The following is a 22015-nucleotide window of genomic DNA, read 5'->3' as shown; positions in this document are numbered from 1 at the left end:
CCCCGCGCGCCGGCCCCGCCCCCTGCGCGTCCCGGCAGCCAGAGGGTTAAGCGCGCGGGGGGCGGGGCCGCAGCGAGGCCAGCGCGCGGAGTGCGGGCCGCGGGTGGGGAGGGGGCTGCGGCCGGGGGCGGTTCCGGGCGGCGGGGGCGGGGGCGGGCGGAGGAAGGGGGCGGGCCCCAGAAGTTGTTGGGCGCTAGGCCGGCGGGCGGGAGGGCGAGCGGGGCAGCGGGGCAGCGGGCCGGCGGGCGGACCGGGCCGGGGCTGGAGAAGTTTGCGCGGCGGCTCGAGAGCGCAGGGTGCGGGCCCCGCCGGCCGCTGCGCGCCCGCTGCCATGGCTTTCCGCAGGAGGACGAAAAGTTACCCGCTCTTCAGCCAGGAGTTCGTCATCCACAACCATGCGGACATCGGCTTCTGCTTGGTGCTCTGCGTCCTCATCGGGCTTATGTTCGAGGTGAGCGAAACTGGGGAGGGGGTGCCCCCTCTTGTGCGTCGCCCGGCGTAGCCCTGCAGGTCCCGCGGGTCCCCGTCAGAGCCGGGGCGCCTGGCTGCCATGTACGCTCTCCGCACCCCGGCTTTGTGCACTCTGCGCCCCCTTGGCCTCCTGGTCAGCCCGGACGCCACCCCTCAGCTCTGCGCCCTGCCAGCCGTGCCCTGCTCTGCCGCCCCCTTGAGCACCCACCCTATCCTGCAGCGCTCTCTGCAGCCCTGGATCCTAAGCCTGGCCTTGAATAAACCGCAGCGCTGCCACCCTGGCCCGACGAGTGGGGTTTCCTTTCTGGTGTCCTGGAGTCAAGCCCGGAGACTCCCAGACCCGCGGTCATTGCACAATTCCCCCTCTCAGGCGGTGGCCGCCAGCTAGCTCCCTCTGGCTTTTCCAGTGGGAGGGACCTTGACTCTTTTCCACGTCTCACCTGGTTTTCCAGCTCTAATGCATCCTCACGTCTGGGATATGCTCAGGGTGTTCACGTGTGGTCCTGGCCCCATCCCAGCAGTGCCCTTCTGCCATCCTCCTGCCCCTTCTCCCTTTTTTCGCCCTTGCCTAAGAGGCCAGGTTTCATATACCCTTTATTACTCTGTGGACTGTTCATTTAGATCCATCTATAGTGGACCCAGAACTTCTCCCCTGTTACAGGGGCATGGAGAGGGACAGGGATAGTCTCTGTTTTTAGGGGAAAGGTGATTCTCTCAGAGCTATGGGGGACAGGGGCTGGAGAGGATGGGTCCTCACCGGGACAGCAGTGCCCTGGTGTGGGCCTCACCAAGCAGAGTTTTAATAAGGCCCCTGGGGGTCAGAATCCAAGGGAATGATTCTCTGCTCCGGAGAGGGAGAAAAATGTGATATCCAAAGTGGAAAGAACTGGAGGAAAGTGAGTATTGGGCTTGCTCTGGTATATCTTGTCTCAAGAGTGAGATTATGTGAGTGACACTCCCCTCACTCTCACGGATGATGTCCCCTCTGAGGCGTGCCTGGTCCTCCCTGCTGGCTTGTGTTGCTTATCTGTGTTCTTGGGCATGGGTTAGGAAGCTGTAACCATTTATAAACAGCCTTGGAATTGGAGGCTTCCCAGTGTGGCTAATTTCTCCTTCAGGAGCCCTCTCTCTCTCAGTTCCCTGTCTCCCTTCTAAGGAGGACAGGGGTTCTACTTAGCCCTGAAGCTGTTCTCAGGCTGGGGACACTTTCATGGTGGCTAGTCAGGGTTGGATGTGTGAATGCACCCTTGGCTGGGCTTCGGGGTCTGTAGGAAACAAACTTGGGACCAGGATTGGGGTCTGCTGTCCAGATTTTGCTAGTGCTCCTCCACTTCTGTCCCTCCGTCCTTCCTTCCCCCACCCCATAGCTCTCATGGTATATTCACCCTGACTCTGTCAAGCCAGGGTCGTCCCCGGGTCCCTGTCTGCTCTGTCAGTAGTCAGACTGCGGAGTTGACCCACAGCCTCAGTTTCCCCTTGGCGAAAGAGGTTAGTAAAACCTGTCTTCTCACAAGGTTATTGAAAAGTTTAACTGAGATCATGTAAGCAATAGAATAAGAGCCCAAACAGAAGCTACAGATGTGAAAACATGTCGCTTGCTGCTGAGACCCTGTACTGTTGATCATAGTACTAGCTTAATGAAACAAGAATTTTGTTTGGTGGCAGTCCATACCCTCAGTATCGGTTTGCTGTCCTCTGTTCTTAAGAGGCCTCCCAGCGCTGTGTCACCAGTCTTGGAGGGTGTGGTTGGAAAGACACACGTGACAGCTGTAGCCCTCAGAGCCACAGGCCCTTCGGCCAGCGGGGTCTCTTGCATACTTGCGCCTCTGCTGCATTGCAGGCAATTGCTAAGGTTCGTGGCTCTGTGGGTTTTATCTTTGCTTGAAAGAGCTGCGTAGGGTTTGAGGTCGGTACCTCCTTCCCTGTCCTGCCTTCAATCTTGTGGAAAGTCCAATTCAGGAAACCTGGAACTTTGTGGCAGTTGAAAAGTGCTAGGAGCCCTACCTACCTGCCAGAAGAGAAAGGTCCAGGATGGAGGACGTAACAGAAAAGCCCCCCCAACCCCCGTCTTGGGATTGGCCTGGAGAGTATGGAAAGGGCCCTGGCAGAAATGCACTGCCGACTAACTCCCTCTTCCCACCACCCTCTGTCTGCCAAATCTTAGACCAGCAGCTGTTGGCTTTACAGCGCTGGGCACCTTTTCTAGATGGTGCGTCTGAGGTCTGTTGTGGAATTGTCCATGTATGCTCGTATGTGAGGACAGCGCAGGACTTACTAGATCTCACTTAGGGTCTTCTGGGTTCTCCCCTGGCGGTGTGGTATATGTAGGGATGGGTATGGTGGGGGAGGGGCAGTCCAGCACTTAACAACCTTTTTCCTAGAAGTGAGAACGGAATGGGGTGGAAAGGGAAGGGGAGATAGGGAGAGAGGATGTTAGGCTCTGGGGTTTCTAATTTGGGCAGAGCTAGAGTTCCTTCATTCAGGAGCTGAGTCAGGAAAACACAGTTATGATTCTTCCCACAAGGAGTGACTCTCCTGGCTGTTCCTTCCTCTGGTATCCTCTGCCCAGCCTCTGCCAATGAGCTGGACCCCTCTGCCTCCACCCCGGGTAGCCACAGCCCCTGGCATCCTGGCTGGTGGATCCTCCCCAACTCACCCTCAGCTTGCCAGCATTTAGGGGAGGCCTTCATTCCCCACGCCCTAGGACCCTAGAAGATGATGACTCCAGATTTCCTCCCTGGGGATCACTTCCTTGGGGATCACTTCCTTTGGGGAACACACATGAAAGTGCCCCTCCCTCCTCCTTCTGGTTTAGTTTCGGGCTGTCCTAAAATTCCTTCTCCCATTTCCAGGGTGGGGGGGGCAGGTTCTTCGCCCTGCACCCAGGTTTTCTTTCCATTCCGCAAAGCTGTTTGGAATAGAGCTGTTCTGTGCAGTCACAGCACTTGGCTAAAAAATGTCAGGAATGTGGAGCTTTATTTTCCCCCTCCTTCCCTTCCAGCTTTCTCTTTCTTAACTCTGCTTTCGGAGTTGGTGCAAATGGGAGTTTTCTACCCAGTGGTTTGGTTCTTTGGTCCTGGTGGCGGTGGAGTCAGGCCTTCAGGGTGTGGGCGACCCGCCCCGGGGGTGTGTGCGTGCGTCAGATCGGAGCAGCTTTCCCCTCCCCTTTCCCTTTGCTTTCCCGTGGCCTGTTCTATGCCACGTTTCAAACTGAAACAGGCAGGGGAAGAGGAAAACTCTCTCATTAGTGAATGGAGAATGAGAAAAAGGCTGGCGGGGGGTGGGGGGCATGCATCGAGCAGAGAGGAAGCAGTTATACATTACCTCTAAAATGTCATTTTGAAACAGAAACTTTTTTGTTATTTTTAAAGCTCATTTGCAGGCTCTGCCGGCTCTGTGACAAGGAAATATTTCTACAGTCATTTGTAGATGCGGCTCCCAGTTTGGTTTGCCATGACTTAAGGGTTCAGACCCCAGAGCTCTTTTCCAGTGGTGGCTGGTTTTGCTGCTTTCAGGGGTAGCTGCCATAGGGCTGCCTTCTTCCCTGTTCTGACACCGTGATTGACTTGTCAGGATGACACGTGAGCTGCGTATACAATGGGAGTCCTGTTAGTGCATGGGCTCCGTGGCACGGGTTCACATCCTCCCAGACATACGGATCGGCGTTGTAACCCGAAGTCAGGTGCCTGTCCCGTCTGCTAGCCTCAGGAAACAGTTCTGCTTCTGTTGTGCTTCTGTGAAGGAGACGCAGGTAAATGGCACTGGCCTGTGTCTGCGAACATCGGTTATTTCTTTGACTGTACCTTCCAGTGCACTTTTGAAGACGTTTCTTCACCAGTTTTTATAGCTTTTGACTTTATGCACTATCCTGTCTGGGCTCTGACGTCGACGACCTTCAGTGGTGGTCTAGAGAAATGAGTCCAGGGACACCGAGAAGGGTTACTCACTCTCTTGGGTGCCCTTGTTCTGTGGTTGGATTTCACTCACTGATCTGAGCAACAGAGCAGAATTTGGGAGCTAGTTCTTCTCCTGGTCAAGCCTCACATTTAAGCCTCGCCTATGGGACCTAATGGCCCATCAGCCATCCCTGTGTCTTCCCTTGGCCAAAATGTGATATCCAGAAAGGTGGCGTTGATCATTTTGTGAGTTTTAGACCCGTATTTCAGGATGAAGACTGAGACCTGTAAAAAGGCCTGGCACTGTGCCCGGCCCACAAGCTCTTGATCGATGGCCTCAGTGACAATGACCATGCCGATCGCTGCCCTCCTTGACTTCATCGCTGGGTCTTACCAGCACACCTTCCACCATCATACTTACTCGCAGCCCACTGGGGCCACGTTTCATTTTAGGAGTGACATGTGTTGCCGTGAGACCTTGCCCTCGTGATTTCCAGTGCTGGCCATTTGCTTACCAAAGGGGATTTCTGCTCTACCCTGGGTCCCTCTTTGCCCCAGGTCGCCTGGGGGATGGCCACTCTTGGGAGAACATCTGTTTTCTCTGTGACATCCAGTGCATTAGAATAAGGGCTGTGTGTCCCTGGGCAGCCTCTGTCAGCCGTGCGCAGGAGTCAGAACCGTGAGGGGACCGTGCTGCACGCTAAGTGGGTGCCACTTTTCTCTTGCTCGCTCTGTTTTGTGAGCCCTCCCTTGCTGGTTTCTCGGGGGCACTGTCCGGACCAGTCACAACAGAGCTCCTCAGTCCTGACTGTTTGTAGAGTACATGTGTTGCTATGGTGAAAACTTCACTCTGGCAGGCATGAGCTCCCTTTTGATCTGCTTCGTCGTGGGCAGGGGCCCCAGAAATCACTCCGTCGCAGAGCTGATGTGCCTCCTGTTCCCACCCTGGTAAATGATGAAGCCAGAGGGTTGATAAGACCGGATTAGAGTTCCCAAACGACAGAAGTGCTTTCTAATCAGCGAGAGCGCTCTTAGCAGGCTTCAGTGGGAAACTGCCTGATGCTATCTCTTCACCTTTTCATCCAGCGCCCTGTATCTGGTGTCCACTGGTACCTAATGGTTAAAGGAAGGAGGGGGGTGGGGAAAGGAGGAAAAGAAAACAGTAAAACTACTAACATGGCTCCTGACATGGCCCTTCTTATTTCATGGGCCGACCTTTATCTTTTACACAGTCCCTTGCTCTGCCTTGATTTCCCTCTGCTGTCTCAAGTGCCCCACGGTGGAGGAGAGCCCGACCCAACCTCGTCACAGCTGGTTGGCCTTTCGAGTTTACGGCGTGGTTTGAAGAGCTTTGCAGGCAGCTCTTCTGGCCCGTGTGGGTTCACACAGCGTTCCTTGCTTTTCAGCAGAGGAAGTGGAGCCAGATTGTGAGTGGGGGAGCGGATCTGAGGGCCCCCGAAGCCCTCTGGTGAGTTTGCGGGAGCCCAGGGTTAGGTGAGGCTCTGCTCTGTGGCTCTCCGCCCGAGCCACGTTGCCTCTTGACGGCTTCCCTCATGTGTCTTGAGGGGTTGGCAGCCCTTTCCCTCTGTGAAATGCTTTACTAGCCTCACCCTGTAATCTGGATGGTTTATGGGGGGTTGTCATACCCATCCAGAGCCTGGCTTCCAGAGGAGAGACTTGGCCAAGGACCATTCCCTCCGAGTTAGAGCTGGAGCCAAAATAAGAATTCAGCAACGTCTGGCTCACATTTAGAGCTCAGCCCTAATGCTTCCATGAACGGGGAGTCTGTGGAATGTAGCCACAGGCAGCTTTATTTTTCTTTGTCTGAGAGGAATCTGTTTATTACCTGGAAGTAGTGTCTGCAAGTCGTTGTTCCACTCGGAGGTTTTTCTGCCTGGAACCGTCACTGAAATGTGCATCTCCCTGAGCAAGAGACTACCGAGAGGGACCCAAACTCCTGTATCCCACGTGAACATAGGCGAATGGGCGGGGGCTTTACCTGCCGTGAAAGTTACTGCCTGTCGTTAGCCCACATCTGGGTAAGCGGAGCTGCCTCCGGCTGTTCTATTTTCATTGCCCTTATCCTCAAGTTAATATTGTGGCCATAGCCCAAGGGCATATCTTTCTTCCACTTGACACGAGTTGAAGGGCTAGAGGGAAACCTAGAAGTCATCTACTGTTTATAGAAAAGGAAAATAAGACTCTCAGAGGTTGGGACAGTTGCCCAAGACAGTAGAGGGAATTTCTGGCAAATGTGGGGCTTGAACTTACATCTTCTGACTCAAGTTTAGGGAATTTTCTACACATTTGCCCCCTGGAATTCTCGATGCTGCCTTTGAATGCAAGGGTACACAGGAAGCTTGAAATTGATACATCTTTGTTAAGTGTGCCATGTTGGTTAATTTGGCAGCTGTGTATTGAATTCCGGCCGTGTGCCTGCGTTGAGCTCTGGGAATGCAGATGAAGAAGGTGGGGTCCTTGTCCTCAGAGAGGTCACCGCGTGGTAGCTTGAACCTGGTAAACTCTTTGTGGAGGGGCATCAGGCCTTGAACTTGATATAAGTGGCAGGTGCAGCTTACAGACAGACTGTCGGGCCTCAACCTCAAACCACTGCTGTTGATGGAAGGGGGTGGTTTACTGAGCCCCAACATCCTGAGTGTGGTGTTGTCAGTCGTTAGAGGACAAGAACGGTGGTCATTTAGAAGCCTGTGACGCACAGCTGGTAGTCTTGTGCTTTATAGCTTTGAGAATAAGTGAGCTGACCAAGGCTGTGTGTGTGTGTGTGTGTGTGTGTGTTTCCCTGCATGTGTGCACAGATGTGATTTCTAGTACTAGGAGGTCTTTATTTATTTTTTTAAAGACTTATTTATTTCCGGGGTGCCTGGGTGGCTCAGTGGGTTAAGATTTATTTATTTCATTGAGAGAGAGAGTGAGCAAAGTGGGAGCCGAGGCAGAGGCAGAGGGGGAGGGAGAATCTCTGGCAGCCTATCTGCTTAGCAGGGAGCTTGATCCCAGGAGCCTGAGGTCTCCACCTGAGCCTCAAATCAAGAGTCGGATACTTAACCGACTGAGCCATCCAGACGCCCCAGGAGGTCTTTATTGATTGAGGTTAGGAGAATTCGTCCGTATGATTTCTTAAGATTTTTGCCATCAAACACCAACATGATCTGAAATGTTCCTTTTGGGTTAATGGAGGTGACGATCATACCTGGGATAAGAAGAATATCATCCTCAGAACCTCAGATGCCCTGTCTTTGAAGTAGGGTGAGGATTTCTTTTTTTTTTTTTTTTTTTTTTTTTTTAAAGATTTTATTTTATTTATTTGAGAGAGAGAGACAGTGAGAGAGAGCATGAGCGAGGAGAAGGTCAGAGGGAGAAGCAGACTCCCCAAGGAGCTGGGAGCCCGATGTGGGACTCGATCCCGGGACTCCAGGATCACGCCCTGAGCCGGAGGCAGTCGTTTAACCAACTGCGCCACCCAGGCGTCCCGGGTGAGGATTTCTTAATAAAGCTCCTGAAGTTTGCAAAAGCAGGGGTTTTTTGTTTTTTGTTTTTTGGTAGGCTCTATGCCCAACATGGAGCTCGAACTCATGACCTGGAGGTCAAGAGTCATATGCTCTACTGGCTGAGCCAGCCAGGTCCCTCAGGACAGAGTATTATTAATCACTTTGTTCCCTCATTTTTTATTATAGAGGTATAGGTTACAGAAATTTTTAAGAAGAGACTTTTTAGTGACCCACCACTATTAGGAAGATTTCGTTGACTTTTGGGGAGGCAGAGGGCTGTGTCTACCTTGAGACAAAAGAGAGATGTGATTTGCTGCTCCCTCCGCCTGCCCCCACACTTGCTTTGAAGAATGCCCGGGATCATCCTCGTTAGTCTGCAAGTGTTTACAGTCTGGTCTGTGCGCCTGTACAGACGCACAGTGTGGGATCTGGCGAAAGATAGCGTTGAGAGTTGGTGAGAATGTTGCCTAAAGGCTTAGGGGTGCCAGGGATGTATTACGGCTCCGTTCCTGAATGTGAAGAGCAGTCTGGGGGCTCCTAACCTGAAGGAGCGCTCCTGGGGCAAGCAGGCCTTCCCTCCAGCAATTCCTGGAGTCCTGCAGGAAATCACTGGGCTTGCTTCACAATGCCTGGTTTCCTGCTGAGAATTCCTTGGAACTTGGAGCAGAATTGAACTTTTCAGACCCAGTGCTTCTGGAGTTTAGAGTGTGTGTCCTTTGTAGTCTGACTTTGCACTGGATCAACTTTTGGCCTCTTGGGCAAGGAATCACTTGTCCGTTTGGATTTTGTCACTGTTGCCTTGAAGGTAGAAAGGCAACCTTGTGGTTGTTGTTGTTGTTTTAAGTTGCAGTTTGCTCTCTGGTTTGGTGCAGAGTATGAACACGTGCTCCTCCTCCAGAGTCCTCGAGGCTTGAGTCCTGACCCAGACATGGAAGCACATGTGGGCAAGGGCAGGGGACTAAGACCTGGTGGCCTGGATTCTTGTTGGGGCTTTGCCACTAAATGGCTACGTGGCCCATGCAAGCCCCTCGGCTCTCTGGGACCCCATTTGCTTGCTGGGCTGTCAACTGTTGTGTGGCCCGGTCATGCCATTTCCACGTGGTTACACAGAACAGGGCTGGGGAATGTGTATACGACTTAAGTTGCCAGTCAGAACTGGGTCCACATCTGGCAGGTGGCCACCAGCCACGTGTGGCCATTCTGCTTCACCAACGTGAAACGAAATGGGAAGTCCAGTTCCTGGGTCACACGGGCCACAGTTCACATCTCAGGAGCACAGATACAGATAGAGCGTTTCCATCACCGCAGAGAGTTCGTTGGACCGTGCCGGGGCACACGTTGCTTTCTGAGGGCTGGTTTCTGTTTGTTTTTGTAGTCGTAAGCAGTATCTTGTGGTGTGGTTCTGTGGGGGAACCGTTAAAGGCCCCGGATCACTGTGGCTAAGGTCAGGGTTCTACCTCTGGATCTGCTCTGGTTTGTCACGTCCTCGTGTCCTCGCTGTGTCCTCTTGGTAAGCGGTTTCACCTCTCTGCTGTAGTTTACGCGTCAGTAAAAATATGCCCCAGAGTTGTTGGGTGGATTAGGAGCGTTGATATAAAGTATGTCAGAAATGTTGATATAAATACAGTGCTTGGAAGAAGGCCTGGCACAGGCTAAGTGCTCAGTACCTGCTACCTGTTGTTCTTACTGGGCTCGGACAGGCTTGGAGTGATACCTTGACTCTGCAGAAACCCCCTTTGTGGCTGCCTCCTGTGTTTGGAGCGTAGCTAAGAAGTAGGATGGCATGGGAAGGAGGTGATGCAGGGGATGGGGGTCCTGGAGCGGCCCGGGGATGGCCCCAAACCCACGTCCTGACCCCACACCCGGACTAGTTGCTCGGGCTCTGACCCCTGCTCAAAGCCCACCGCACTTTTCACACTTTTTAAATGAAGCTTGGTTATCTGGTTTCCAAGATTATAGAAGAAAGAATGAGTTAAAATGAGAGAAGTGGCTTGGGTAGCTGACAGCTGGGAGGACTGTCCATTAGTAAACACTTAGGAGTCATAAGAAATGAAAAGAGAAAAAGTCATGCATATTTGGCGTCATGTAGTGTACATACACAAACAATGTCTGTAGGTTTCAAGGTTACCAGGAGAGACTAGCGCACTGCAGGCTTGATCATAATGATTATCTGCAGAGAAAGTAAAAGCTCACAAACACCTTTCTTTTTTTAATTTTCACTTACTGATTTTTTAAAAAGATTTATGTGTGGATTTATTTGAGAGAGAGAGGAGAGAGCACACAAGGAGGGAGGTGGGGTAGAGGGAGTAGGAGAAACAGAGCAAGGAGCCTGATGTGGGGCTTGATCCCCGGACCCTGAGATCATGACCTGAGCTGAAGGCAGACGCTTAATGACTGAGCCACCCAGGCGCCCCTTTCACAAACATTTTTAGGAACATTACTATCCACAAGGATTCATGTTAAAGTTTCAATACCTAGAACTTTAGCAACAGGGAAAAGTTGGATACCCAGAATCATTCAGCCCCAGAAATTTCTGGCAAGCCACGTTTCTTTTTTTTATAGCCTGGAAATAGAAGGCCAAGTTGGTCTGTTGTACAGTGTACATTCTTACCCACAAAATGTGGAAGAAACTTTTTTGACATTCTTCTCATCTAGCCTCGGAAATACCTTCATTCAACACTATTCAACCATCTGCCAGTCAATTTTCTTCTTCTTTTAATCATTCAGTAAGTACACCTATTCCGTGCAGAATTCTGAAATCTGAAGTGGAAGCCAGCTAACATACTTGCTGACATGCCTTGCTCTCCTGTGGTCATTTTTGGAGCTCTGAAACAAAGAAAATGAGATGCTTTTCGGTCACTGTTTCTTGAGTTTCATGGGTCCAGACACTCTGGGCTGACAAACTGTGGCCTTGTCAGGTTGTCACAGGCCACCTCCCACACCTTCAGCCTGTAGCTGGAGCCAAGTGTAACTTGACCAATGTTGCTGGCTTCTCAGTCCCACCAGGTGGGTCGTTGCTCACGTGGCTCAATGGATGTGAATCTGGACTGAGCTGATTCTGATTTCTGGCCTTGTTTTTCTACAAACATTGATTAAAGAGAGTTTTTTTTTTTGTGAGGCATCCTTCTGGATGCTAGGAACACCGGGGAAGGACATGTTGCCCAGTTACAGGGAACCATTTTGCTATGTGGTAAGGGAGATAGATAAAAGGAAACAACTACAGTCTCTTGGTGATGAGTTTTTCCAATTGAGCTGCCATATTGGTTTCCCATCTCTAGCCCACAGTGGTATTCACTAAGTATTGGTCTGCTGGAGGGGATGCTTGCCCAGGATAGGGGTGAGTGGATGCTGGTCCAGACCACGGAGAGAAGAGGATGTGTGTTGGAGTTCACACCTGGGGCTGGCATGAAGCCTTAGCGTCCCTCAGTGGGCTTGTGTCATGGGATGCCCTACGTGAGATTGGGAATGATGGATCTGGTTGGGAGGCTGTGACACTGATCCTTATGGAAACTGCCCCCGACCACAAAATTTCAGCCTCCACCCCAACTAGGAGGCAGAACCAGGACACCCACATCTGAATTCTCGGTTGTTGGAAGGGCAAGGCCTATTCTCCCCCAGTTCTCTTGCCTCAGGCATTCTGTGTGACACAGGCAGGCAGCTCCGGCAAGGACAGCTAAAGCTGGGTGAGAGGAATAGCCTTTCCTTAGACCTTACTGTAACCCTGAGGCATGCACTGATGTGGTGTTGCCCTTGAACATGACTACCATTGTTTTACTGTTGTGTGTTGCCGGGGCATTTTCACTGATGTGTCCTCTGAACTTATTTAAAAGGCATTTTTTGCCTCTAATAGGATTCCTACTTGTTTAAAAAGTAGAGAGGGCCTCAGCTAGAGGAACATCTTTTTTTTCCTGCCTTTTATTATTATTTTTTTAGCTAAATAGGCCACGAAGAGGCTTGCAGTTGAGTACCGTGGCCTTATCTGTGGAAGCTGGTTCTCTTCCAGTGTTTAGGGGAGGCCGAGGGTGGGGGAGGCTTTTCTAGGTGTAGGTGAGGTGGGACAGACAGGTACGTTCTTCAGTGGACAGAGGAAGGTAGGCATGGCCCGTATGGAGCATCTCATTCACCAAATTATCGAACCCTCAGTGTGTACTAGAGTCTGTACCACATTGTGTCGACAAGGACCTGACAGGGGTGTCAGTGAAGAATTCTTTGAAGCAATCTGTCTTGTGCCTTCTGTCTCTAAAGTTTTGCAGACCCCTAGAAACAGATGCAATGAGACTTGCCCTCGTCTGACTTCTAGCACCTTGTTTGAACCCCTGGGGGTCTTCTTGCCAAGGCCTGTTGGTGATTGTCCTCAATTTTATTGAACACCCCTTACCCCCATGAAAGGTTTATGTTGTTTCCAGAGGAGAGAGAGAAAACAAGAGCCTGCGTTGGGACAGAAACCCACAGTGGTCGGTTCTCCCTTGCCTTGTCCCCTGCATCCAAGTCCCAGCGGTTTTAACCCCTGATTTGCTCCCAAGCCCCCCTCTCAGAGTTCTTGGGCCTTAGCTCTGAGCCCTGAATGGTTACGTGGGTCCAAGCTTGGACCTCGGCCCGTGTCTCCTGTCCCATCCCTTTCCACACAGCTACCAGCGATGGTCGTCAGACACAGAGCTCAGTTAGGGGCTCCCTTTAGATCCTTCCGTGGTGCCACCTGAAGTCCGGGTTGGTTAGCATGGCGTTCCAGGCTCCCCCGAAGTCTGACCAGCCTTTGTCCTGGACCTCCGCTGTTCCTCACTCAGGCCCTGCCCCCTCCCCCACCGCCGCTTCCCGGGCAGACCACCTACCTGAGTTCCAGAACATCACCTCTCTGCGCCTGCCTCCATTTGTTCATGCTCTCGCCCACCCCCAGGGCTTCTCTTTCCCTCTGTCCTGTATGTCCTCCTCCTTGAACGCCTGACTCCCGTGTCACACGGGCACCACCTGCACCAAATGTTGTACCCGGCCCTTCTTCCCCAGCAGCGTTCCCTCCTCCTTTCCGCCTGCCTCTGTATTTCTCTTGTTTATTCATGCCGCCAGACTCAGACTGAGCATTTGCTCTCTGCCAAGCCCTGTTCTTGGAGCTAGGATAAAAGACAAGAAGGCGAAGGTTCTGCCATCACGGAGCCGAGAGTCCTTAGGGAGGTGGGGGTGTTGCTTCTGCTCTTGTGTGGGGCGCACACTGCGAGAGTCTGGGAGGGGAGCGCAGTTCTCTGAGGAGGATTAGAGACAGACTCTCAGAAAACGGAGAAGAGGTTTGATTGAGCTGGACCCTGAGGCCCAAAGGACACTGGCCAGGCAGACAGTGCACGTGTGTAAAGGACAGACAGGTGCGGGGGGGTGATGTGGCAAGTGGCTCTGTGTTACCAAAGTGGGGTGGGGGCAGGGGTTACGGAAGGAGGTGATGGAAGGTGGGTCTGGACTGGCAGGCAAGGTTTGGCCTATGGTGGCTCTTGTTCAAAAATTTGGATTTACTCCTCAGCTCAGGTGATAGGGAGCCATTGAAGTTTTCGGAGCCCAGGAATGACTCCATCACATTGTGCTTGGAGGGTCCCAGGTAGTAGGGCTGGAGCTGGCTCCTTGCAGCTCCCTGAAAGGAAGGGGTTGCTTTGCACTTTTGCAGTATCCCCAGCGCCTCTGTGCCTAACATGTGTGGTTGGCTGAGCTGATAGAGGCTGGTTTAGTCACACAGGGGACAGTGGGTGTCTTGAGTTGCCTTTCTGCTGCTGGAGGTCATTTGCAGCTTTTGTATCTGTGCTGTTGCTTCAGGGCTCTTGGGGCCCAGTAAGAGATGTTTGTGAACATATTAGGAGTGCCTGCTACCTGAGCATGTGCACGCAGGTGGGGAACCTCTAATCCGAGCCATTTAACCTTTTTTTTTTTTTTGAATGGGCAATATTTGGCAATACAGTCACATTGTTCAAAAATCAGAAACATAAGAAAAAGAATATATTGCACGTGTCCCTCCCTGACCTCTTCTTACCCAGCTTCCCTCCCCTGCCTTCTCCCCAGTACCGCTTTCATTAACTTTCGGGTATCCTTCGGTTTATTAATGCGAATACAAGTAGCTATAACCTGTAGGGTAGATTTTGCATATATATGTAGTATACCTATAGACATGAACAATATGCATATGTGTATGTGCTACATATACATATGTGTGTGTATTCCTGTCCCCTTTCTTGTTCAGAACAAAGCATGTCGTCTACACTATTCTGCACTTTGCCTTCTTTGGTTAACAAACCCTCCTAGAGCTCTTCCCACGCCAGCACACTGAGAATTTCCTCGTGGCGGTCTAAGGTTGCCTACGCTCGCGTCATGCAGGTTCGCTGTAACTCATTTCACCCGTCCCCTTTGATGGATACTTGGGTCGTTTCCAGTCGTTTGCTCTTACAAACAATGCTGCAGGGAATATCTTGGCACATAGGTCGTTTCATGCCTGTACAGCCATATGTCTTATAAAATATTTTTACCGGAAGTAGGATGATTGGATCCAAGCATTAGTGCATTTGCACGTTTTTAAAAGATTTTATTTATTTATTTGACACAGAGAGAGATAGTGAGAGAGACAATACAAGAAGGGGAGTGGGAGAGGGAGAAGCAGACTTCCTGCTGAGCAGGGAGCCCCATGTGGGGCTCGATCCCAGGACCTTGGGATCATGACCTGAGCCGAAGGTAGATGCTCAACCACTGAGCCACCCAGGTGCCCCTGCATTTGCATTTTTGATAGAAATTGACAAATTGCTCTTGTTCTTGTTAAATACCATGTTGAAACCAAGGAATCAGCCACAGATTCCTTGTTTACCACATATCACTGAAAATGTAATACCAGTGTCGGCACTGATTTCGTTCAGTATATTCTCAGCAGCTAATGTAGTGCCCAGCCCATCACAGGAGTCAAATACTTGTTGGATTTCTAAAATTAAATTGTTTGGCACATTAGGTAACGGGGGATTCTTCCGTATTGATTATCTTTCAGCTCTTCTGTGATCTTTCTGTCCTGTCTGGCTCTTTATTTATTTATTTTTAAAGATTCTATTTATTTATCTGACAGACAGAGATCACAAGTAGGCAGAGAGATGGGCAGAGAGAGAGGGGGAAGCAGGCTCCTCACTGAGCGGAGAGCCTGATGCAGGGCTCTATCCTAGGACCCTGAGATCATGACCTGAGCTGAAGGCAGAGGCTTTAACCCACTGAGCCACCCAGGCACCCCCTGTCTGGCTCCTTATACAAATATTTCTCTCCGGACACTCTCCTGCTTTTCCTTGGCCACTGTTCCTCATTCCTTAGGCCATAGCCCACCTTTCCGGAGTACCCTCTTTTGCCCCCCTGGTGGGGTACTTGCTTCTGCCTCAGCAGTCAGTTCCCTGGGCTCCCCTGTCATGTCTGTCATCACCCTGCCTCTGTGGTGTGTGGCCTTGTTGCTCTGTGTGACCCATGAGGGCAGGAGAGAGTCCTGCTCGCCGTGGTGTCTGTAAGGACCCAGCATGGTACTTGGCATTCTGGTGGTTCCCCTATAATATTCTTGCAGTAAGTACGTGGCAAAGCGGAATTACCAACGAACAACCAGTTTCCAAAGGACTTTGTGTATTTAATTGAGGTATAATTTATATATCATAAAGTTCGCCCTTTAAAGTGTCCAGTTCAGCTGTTTTTCACCATGTATATTCACCATGATTTGCAACTATCACCGTTACTTAATTCCAGAACATTTCCATCATCCCCCAAAGAGATCACTTAGCAGTCACTTCCTGTCCCTCCCCTAGCCTCAGCCACTAATCTGCTTTCTGTGTTTGGATTCGCCTCTTCTGGTTGCATCACATAAATGGAATCCTATCACACGTGGCCTTTTGTGACAGCCTTCCTTCACTTCGCATAATGCTCAGGGTTCACCCATGTTGAAGCTTGTGTCATTCCTTCTTGTGACTAATACTCCACTGTATGCAAACACCACGTCCCGTCTGTTCCCTCGTTGGTTGATGGGCACTTGGCTGGGCCCACCCAATTGCATGAGTAATGCTGCTGTGAACATTCAGGTACACGTTGTGCGGACACAACATTTTCGGTTTTCTTGGGCCTATCTCTAGGGGTAGAATTGCTGGGTCATCAAATGATTGTAATGCACGGAAGGAGCCGGGATTGAAACTACCACTGGACTGGTTTGTTTTTTGGATCCAAGGGTTGACTCTGTCCCAAGGGCCGGCGTTGCAAATACTGTTCCTTCTCACCCAGGCTTCTCATAGCAGTGCCTGCCTATTGCGAGTTATGTTTGATAGACTCTGGCTCCGTGGTCATCTGTGAGTCTGAGGCAGATATCGTTAGGGTTTACACAGCACGATTTCCTGAATTCTTACCATCTGCATCGGGCTGACTCCATGGAGATGCCAAAGCACTCGGGACACAGCGCCTGCCCTGAAGACATCATTCATTGGAAACAACCTAAATATCCATCTGTATTGAACAGATTAAGTCAATTATGGTGTGGTTGTACAGCGGAATCCTCATTCTACCGCTGTTTAAAAGAGGACAAGATCGATCCTTAGGTAGTGAGATGGACTGCCGTGTGAGGGAACAAATAGGCTGGAGATTAGTAGGCACAGGGTGAGCCTGTTTTAATAAAAAATGTAGGTTTCATCTACACAGTCAAAATCTGGAAAGATCACAGAAGGCTGTCAACATTTATTACATCTCTAGGAGGTAGGCTGTGGAAGACTTTAGCTTTCCAAGGTTGCATGCTTCCCTTTAAAAATGTTTTTATACTGGGTGTATGGAGCTTTTCAAACTTAATTAAACTCATTAAGTTAGTGGATTGAGTTTGCCCAACTCTATTTTGGAGAAAGAGCTTGAGATAAGCGTTACGTGGGAAAACACTAGATATTCACGTGGGATCTCATACTGCATATCAGCATGTGACTAAAGCTGAGTGGGTTTGTACCTAAATGGTCTCATAAGTGGGATAGCCAGGGATGAGAGGCGCTGAGACTCTGGCAGCCAGGGGAATTCCATGAAAAAAAGGGTGGGACTTTGCTTGGGCCTTGAAGGGTAGTGACATTTAGGTAGCACTTTACAGTTTATCAGGGCCAAAGAATAAATGCATACCAAGTGCTATCATGAGTAAGCACTTCACCTGTCTCCTCTTACTCAGTCTGCACTCACCCTGTGGGGCGGATACCATGATGACTCCCATTCTACAGATGAGAAAACTGAGGTTTAGAAAAGCTGAGTAACCGGACCAGGCACCCATTGGTCATAACGTCAGAATCAAAATTCAGAGCCTGTTTGCCTGACTTCAGACCACATGTCCTGTACTCCATTTTAAAGGGAAGGAGATACTGATACCTAGAAAATTCAAATAATTTGCCCAAGGTCACCCAGTTAGGAAACTGGGGAGCCAGGATCTGAACTCAGAAAATTCCACAGAAATCTCTGAGAGTGGTCATGGGAGACTGGAAGGTTCTGGGTCAGAGAGGTGTGTGAAACTCTGCATATCATGCCCCCTTTGGAGAGCCACATATCATATAAACTTATTAAAGTAGCGTCCTACTTTTCTGACCTACCTGACCATCTCTCTCAAGCAGTATTTAGTAACATCCCACAGATCTCACTGTGAAACGCCACCCTCCCGTCCTGTCAGGAGGCACGAGGGAAGGCAGGTTCGTGAAGAACTTTCTTTCTCAACTTTAATAAATAGGAGTGCCAGCTCCAAGGTCAAGGTTGGAAGTGTATGAGGAAGAGCATATTTGTTGGAATTAGTGGAATGGAATTCCCTGGATGGATTTGAGGCCACATCTCCACCCCACCCCCCCACACACAATTTATCAACCCTTCCTGCTTTAGAACACCTGGCTGAACATTCCAAGTGTCATAGTAATAATTGTCATAATAATTGCCACCTCGTTGTGACTTTTTGTCTCAGGAAATCAGGGTCCATTGTTGATAACAGTTACCTCCTTAAACCTTCCCCCATACTTCTTACGCTCAAATTAACCAACCTGTACTCAACCAAATTTCATAAAGTGTTAGAATTAATGTGTGCCACCTTCTCCCCACCCCATAACAGGTACTGTTGTTTTTTTTCCCCCTAAAAACTGTGGTTAAGATACTCATAACATAGGGGCGCCTGAGTGGCTCAGTGGGTTAAGCCACTGCCTTCGGCTCAGGTCATGATCTCAGAGTCCTGGGATGGAGCCCCACATTGGGCTCTCTGCTCAGCAGGGAGCCTGCTTCCTCCTCTCTCTCTGCCTGCCTCTCTGCCTGCTTGTGATCTCCATCTGTCAAATAAATAAATAAAATCTTTTAAAAAAAAAAAGATACTCATAACATAAATTTTACTATGTTAACCATTTTTAAGTGTACAGTTCAATAATGTTAAGTACATTCATGTCATTGTGCAATATCCAGAACTCCTTTTAATCCATTCCATGAATACTTATTGAGCAACTGCTCTGGGACACGGAGATGGTTAAGACACACTTTCTGTTCAGTCTGACGAGGAAGATGGATTAAAAAAAACGCAGTGGCTTCAGTTTGGTATGGCCAGAATCATGAGGTGGTCCTTATGGGAATAGATCCTTGCGGGGGCTTCTGTTCTTCGCGGTGGAATCACATTACCACCTAGAGCTTCACGGTACCTCCTCCTCTTCTGGCTTCTTGGTGGCTACGTGCTTGTTGTTTCTTGCCCCATCGCTCCCTGGAGTAGTTTGCCACCTCTGCTCTCCAGAGCCTGGGGAGAAGTTGGGAGACTGTGCCCCTGTGAGGGCCAAGCTCTGTAGCTGAGCCCGTGTGGCCTGGGGCAGGGTGGGAGAAGTGTGCTGTTGCCAAAAGCAGAACAGCACTAAACCCTCAAATCAATGGTTTGCCCAAATATAGCATGCTAGACCTCTTCCGCCAGCGTGTGTAAACTCAGTGTGCCTGTCCCTCAGCTTGCAAGCTCAGCGTCCTCCAGGAATGACTTCTGTGATGGTTCCTGAGTGCTGTTAGTCCGCTGTGCTTTTAGAAACTGACCACAGTGACGTGGCTGCAATCTCAGACTAGGGGCACGTTGGAAACGAAGCAGATCGGCTCCGGGTTGTGTTTGGTTGTGTGCATTCCCACGGAGACCTTGTGGAAGTAAAAGACAGTCGCAGACACTGAGACACTCGTACAGTACATAGAGCTCCTTACAGAGAAGAAGGTTTGTGATGATGATTAACTCCCAGGCTCTCCTTCCCCTGAAAAATAGGCTGCGGGTCTGGGGTTCGTTGCCTTAGCCATCTGGATGCATACCCTGATTCCCCACTGCTCGGTGCCAGCTTGTATTGGGCTCATAAATACCGCGAAGTGTGCGCAGGTTGAGAATGCAGGCTTTGAATTCAGATTGCCTCATTCTTTACCAGCTCCCTCACTTCGCTAGATAACTTGATTAAGTTACTTAACCGGGCCCCAGTTTTTTTTGTCAGTAAAACAGAAATGAAGATAATTGTGCCTACCTCATGAAGTTTTTGGAAGCATCGACCAAGCTAATAGTGCATGTATAGCATTCTTACATAGCCGAATACCGCGTGAGGACTCCACCAATGTGAGCTGCTCATGAATATTAATTAATTAATTCCATGACAGTCACCACCATCACTAGGCAGCCATTTTCCTGTTCCCCTCATTTTCGTATTCCACGTTAGTTATGCATAGTCTGTACATTCTGGTGCATTCTGCACCAGATACAACTTTCACACTCAGACATTGCTCCGTGGGCCACCAAGGCTATTAAGAAGCATGTGGGTTGAGTCCATCTGAGGGCTTCTCCTTTTTCTTTTTTTTTTTTTTTAATGATTTTACTGATTTGTTTGACAGAGAGAGAGAGCACAAGCAGGGGGAGCAGTAAGAAGGAGAGGGAGAAGCAGGCTCCCCACTGAGCTGGGAGCCCGATGCAGGAGTTGATCCCACGACCTGGGATCATGACCTGAGCTGAAGGCAGACGGTTAACCTACAGAGCCACCCAGGTGCCCCTGAGGGCTTTCCTGGTTGGGCTCTTACCCTGAACCCCCAGCCCATGGTTTTCCCTATGAATGCCTCTCCTTTCCAGAATTATGCCTCCCCTTTTCCCTTCCTCAAAGATCATATGGCTTCATTACTGCTCTCTTCCTTTCCTACTCAGAAGAAAACTCTGAGGTTAAATAAGTGGAAATCAGCCGCTTGAAATATTTCACATTGAGGCATGACCTGTCATAGCATCTTTTTAGACAATAGGGATTCTGTATTTTACAGATTTTCTGTTGAAGGACTTTTTTGCTGTTTGAATACTACTTACATAAACAGATTTCCTCATGCTCTTCCACATAGCACAGTTGATTTAATTTCTATTCTGTTCTTGTGCCCAGACACTACGGTTTTTGAGATTATAGTAAAAAATACACAAACCAAATTCTGATTTTTTTCTGCTCGATATGATATCCAAATATTTTGAGATGTTAGCATTTTTAAAAGATGAGGTTTTTCCTTAATGCCTACCAGTAAGGAATTGGTTAAATTTCAAATGATGACGTATTTTGATATGCAGTGTCACTGAACAGTGTCCAAAACATATGGCTCTTTTTTTTTTTTTAAAGATTACAGAATGCCATATTGTTGTGGGACTTTTTCTATAAATGTTTGGATTTGTTTTATTTTTTTTATTTTTTTTTGGATTTGTTTTATTTTTATAAGAGGGTATCTATAAGGATCATCATCAAAATATAATTAGTGGTTTTCACTGTGTGTACGTAGAGTTTCAAGTACCTTTTTTTCTTTGTACATTTCAATAAAATGTACATTATTTTGATGGTCAGAAAAGGCACATTAAAGCTCTTTTCATTTTGGAAGTAGAAAGATGGGAAGGTGGGATCAGTGACAGCCTGTTGCTTGGAGAGCAAGAGGCTGGAGCATGGGATGGGAGCTCTGTGTGTTGGGGGGAGGGGGGAGGGGAGGGGCTTCAGCAGAGCAGCTAGGGCTGCTGGAAAGATAAGCTCTTGCCCTTGATCTTAAAGATGTCATTCCCACTACTATAAATAAAAGCTTTGCTTTTCAGAAGCCTTTTGAAGGATGGCTCAGAGGGTGAAATAGGGTTATTTGAAACCATTCAGAGGAACCTCTACAAAAGCATCAAGAAAAATGCCAAGTCAACATCGACCTGAAGTGGAAATGAAACTTCTCAGTTCCAGATATGAACTGGAAAAGTCACATGAATGAAACGGATTGTGTTGAAAATTGAAGACTTTAAAAACAGCAATTGAACATTGAAAATGTAAGGCCCAGCACAGCAGCCCACTGTTGTCCAGTTGTGGGACTGTGGAGACAGACCGCCCAGGCCGCTTTTGGCTGAGACCTGTTCACTCTGGTTTACAAAGCAAACCCCCTCCTCGCTGACCCCCCTCCCCACCTCACACACCCTCACCCTTCCAAGGGCATGGTAAACAGGTGCTGGCGGCAGAGCAGGACAGCACTGCCCGTGAGGTTCTGGGACGTTGTAGGACTCCACTGCCTTGAAGAGCGTCTCTCCTGACAGCTTCCTTTCCAGTGCTGCTAGTCTAGGACTAGTGGCTCTCTTTCCCTGCCGAGGTACACACATACCTGCCGTCTGGCAGAGGGTGCAGCTGGGAGTGGTTGCCGGCTTTATCAACACACCTGTTTGTTAGGCCCCACTTGTATGTAGAGGGCCAGGTAGGGGAAGGGGCAGCACCTAACTGGGGGGCCTCCAGTAGCTTCCCATCTATAAGAGACACAGAAAATAATGAGCGATAAAACCATGATAAGAAATCAGAAGAGAAATGACTAGTCATTACTTCTTGAATACTGTGATATGTGCCAGGCCTTGTGCTAGATTTGACTTTCTTATCTGGCCAATCCCCTCAATAATTTCCTTTGACAGATTCTGTTCTTTCTGTCCATACCAAGCAAGCTAAACAACTCTGTCTCAGAGTTTGTGAGGGCAGACTTGGGATTTTCTTTATTTTGTTTTCAAAGACTTTATTTATTTGACAGAGATCACAAGCAGGCAGAGAGGCAGGCAGAGAGAGAGGGAATAGCAGACTCCCTGCTGAGCAGAGAGCCCAATGCAGGGCTTGATCCCAGGACCCTAGGATCATGACCTACACTGAAGGCAGATGC

The 22015-nt window shown here is 49.5% G+C and overlaps 1 protein-coding gene across 1 annotated transcript in view; it reads left to right on the top strand.

Moving 5' to 3' along the window:
• The first annotated feature begins 270 nt into the window (after positions 1-270).
• The window catches only part of TRAM2 (translocation associated membrane protein 2), an 82069-nt gene continuing 60324 nt past the window's right edge, over positions 271-22015 (top strand). The window contains exon 1 of the mRNA XM_044252850.1: positions 271-451. Within this exon, the coding sequence (XP_044108785.1) occupies positions 332-451 (120 nt within the window). The 5' untranslated portion in view covers positions 271-331. The remainder of the gene's footprint in view (positions 452-22015) is intronic.

The sequence above is a fragment of the Neovison vison genome, chromosome 1, assembly GCF_020171115.1.
Source record: "Neovison vison isolate M4711 chromosome 1, ASM_NN_V1, whole genome shotgun sequence".
Taxonomy (NCBI): Eukaryota; Metazoa; Chordata; class Mammalia; order Carnivora; family Mustelidae; genus Neogale; species Neogale vison.
Note: the sequence above shows the minus strand (reverse complement) of the source record. Positions and strands in the feature narration are given on the sequence as shown.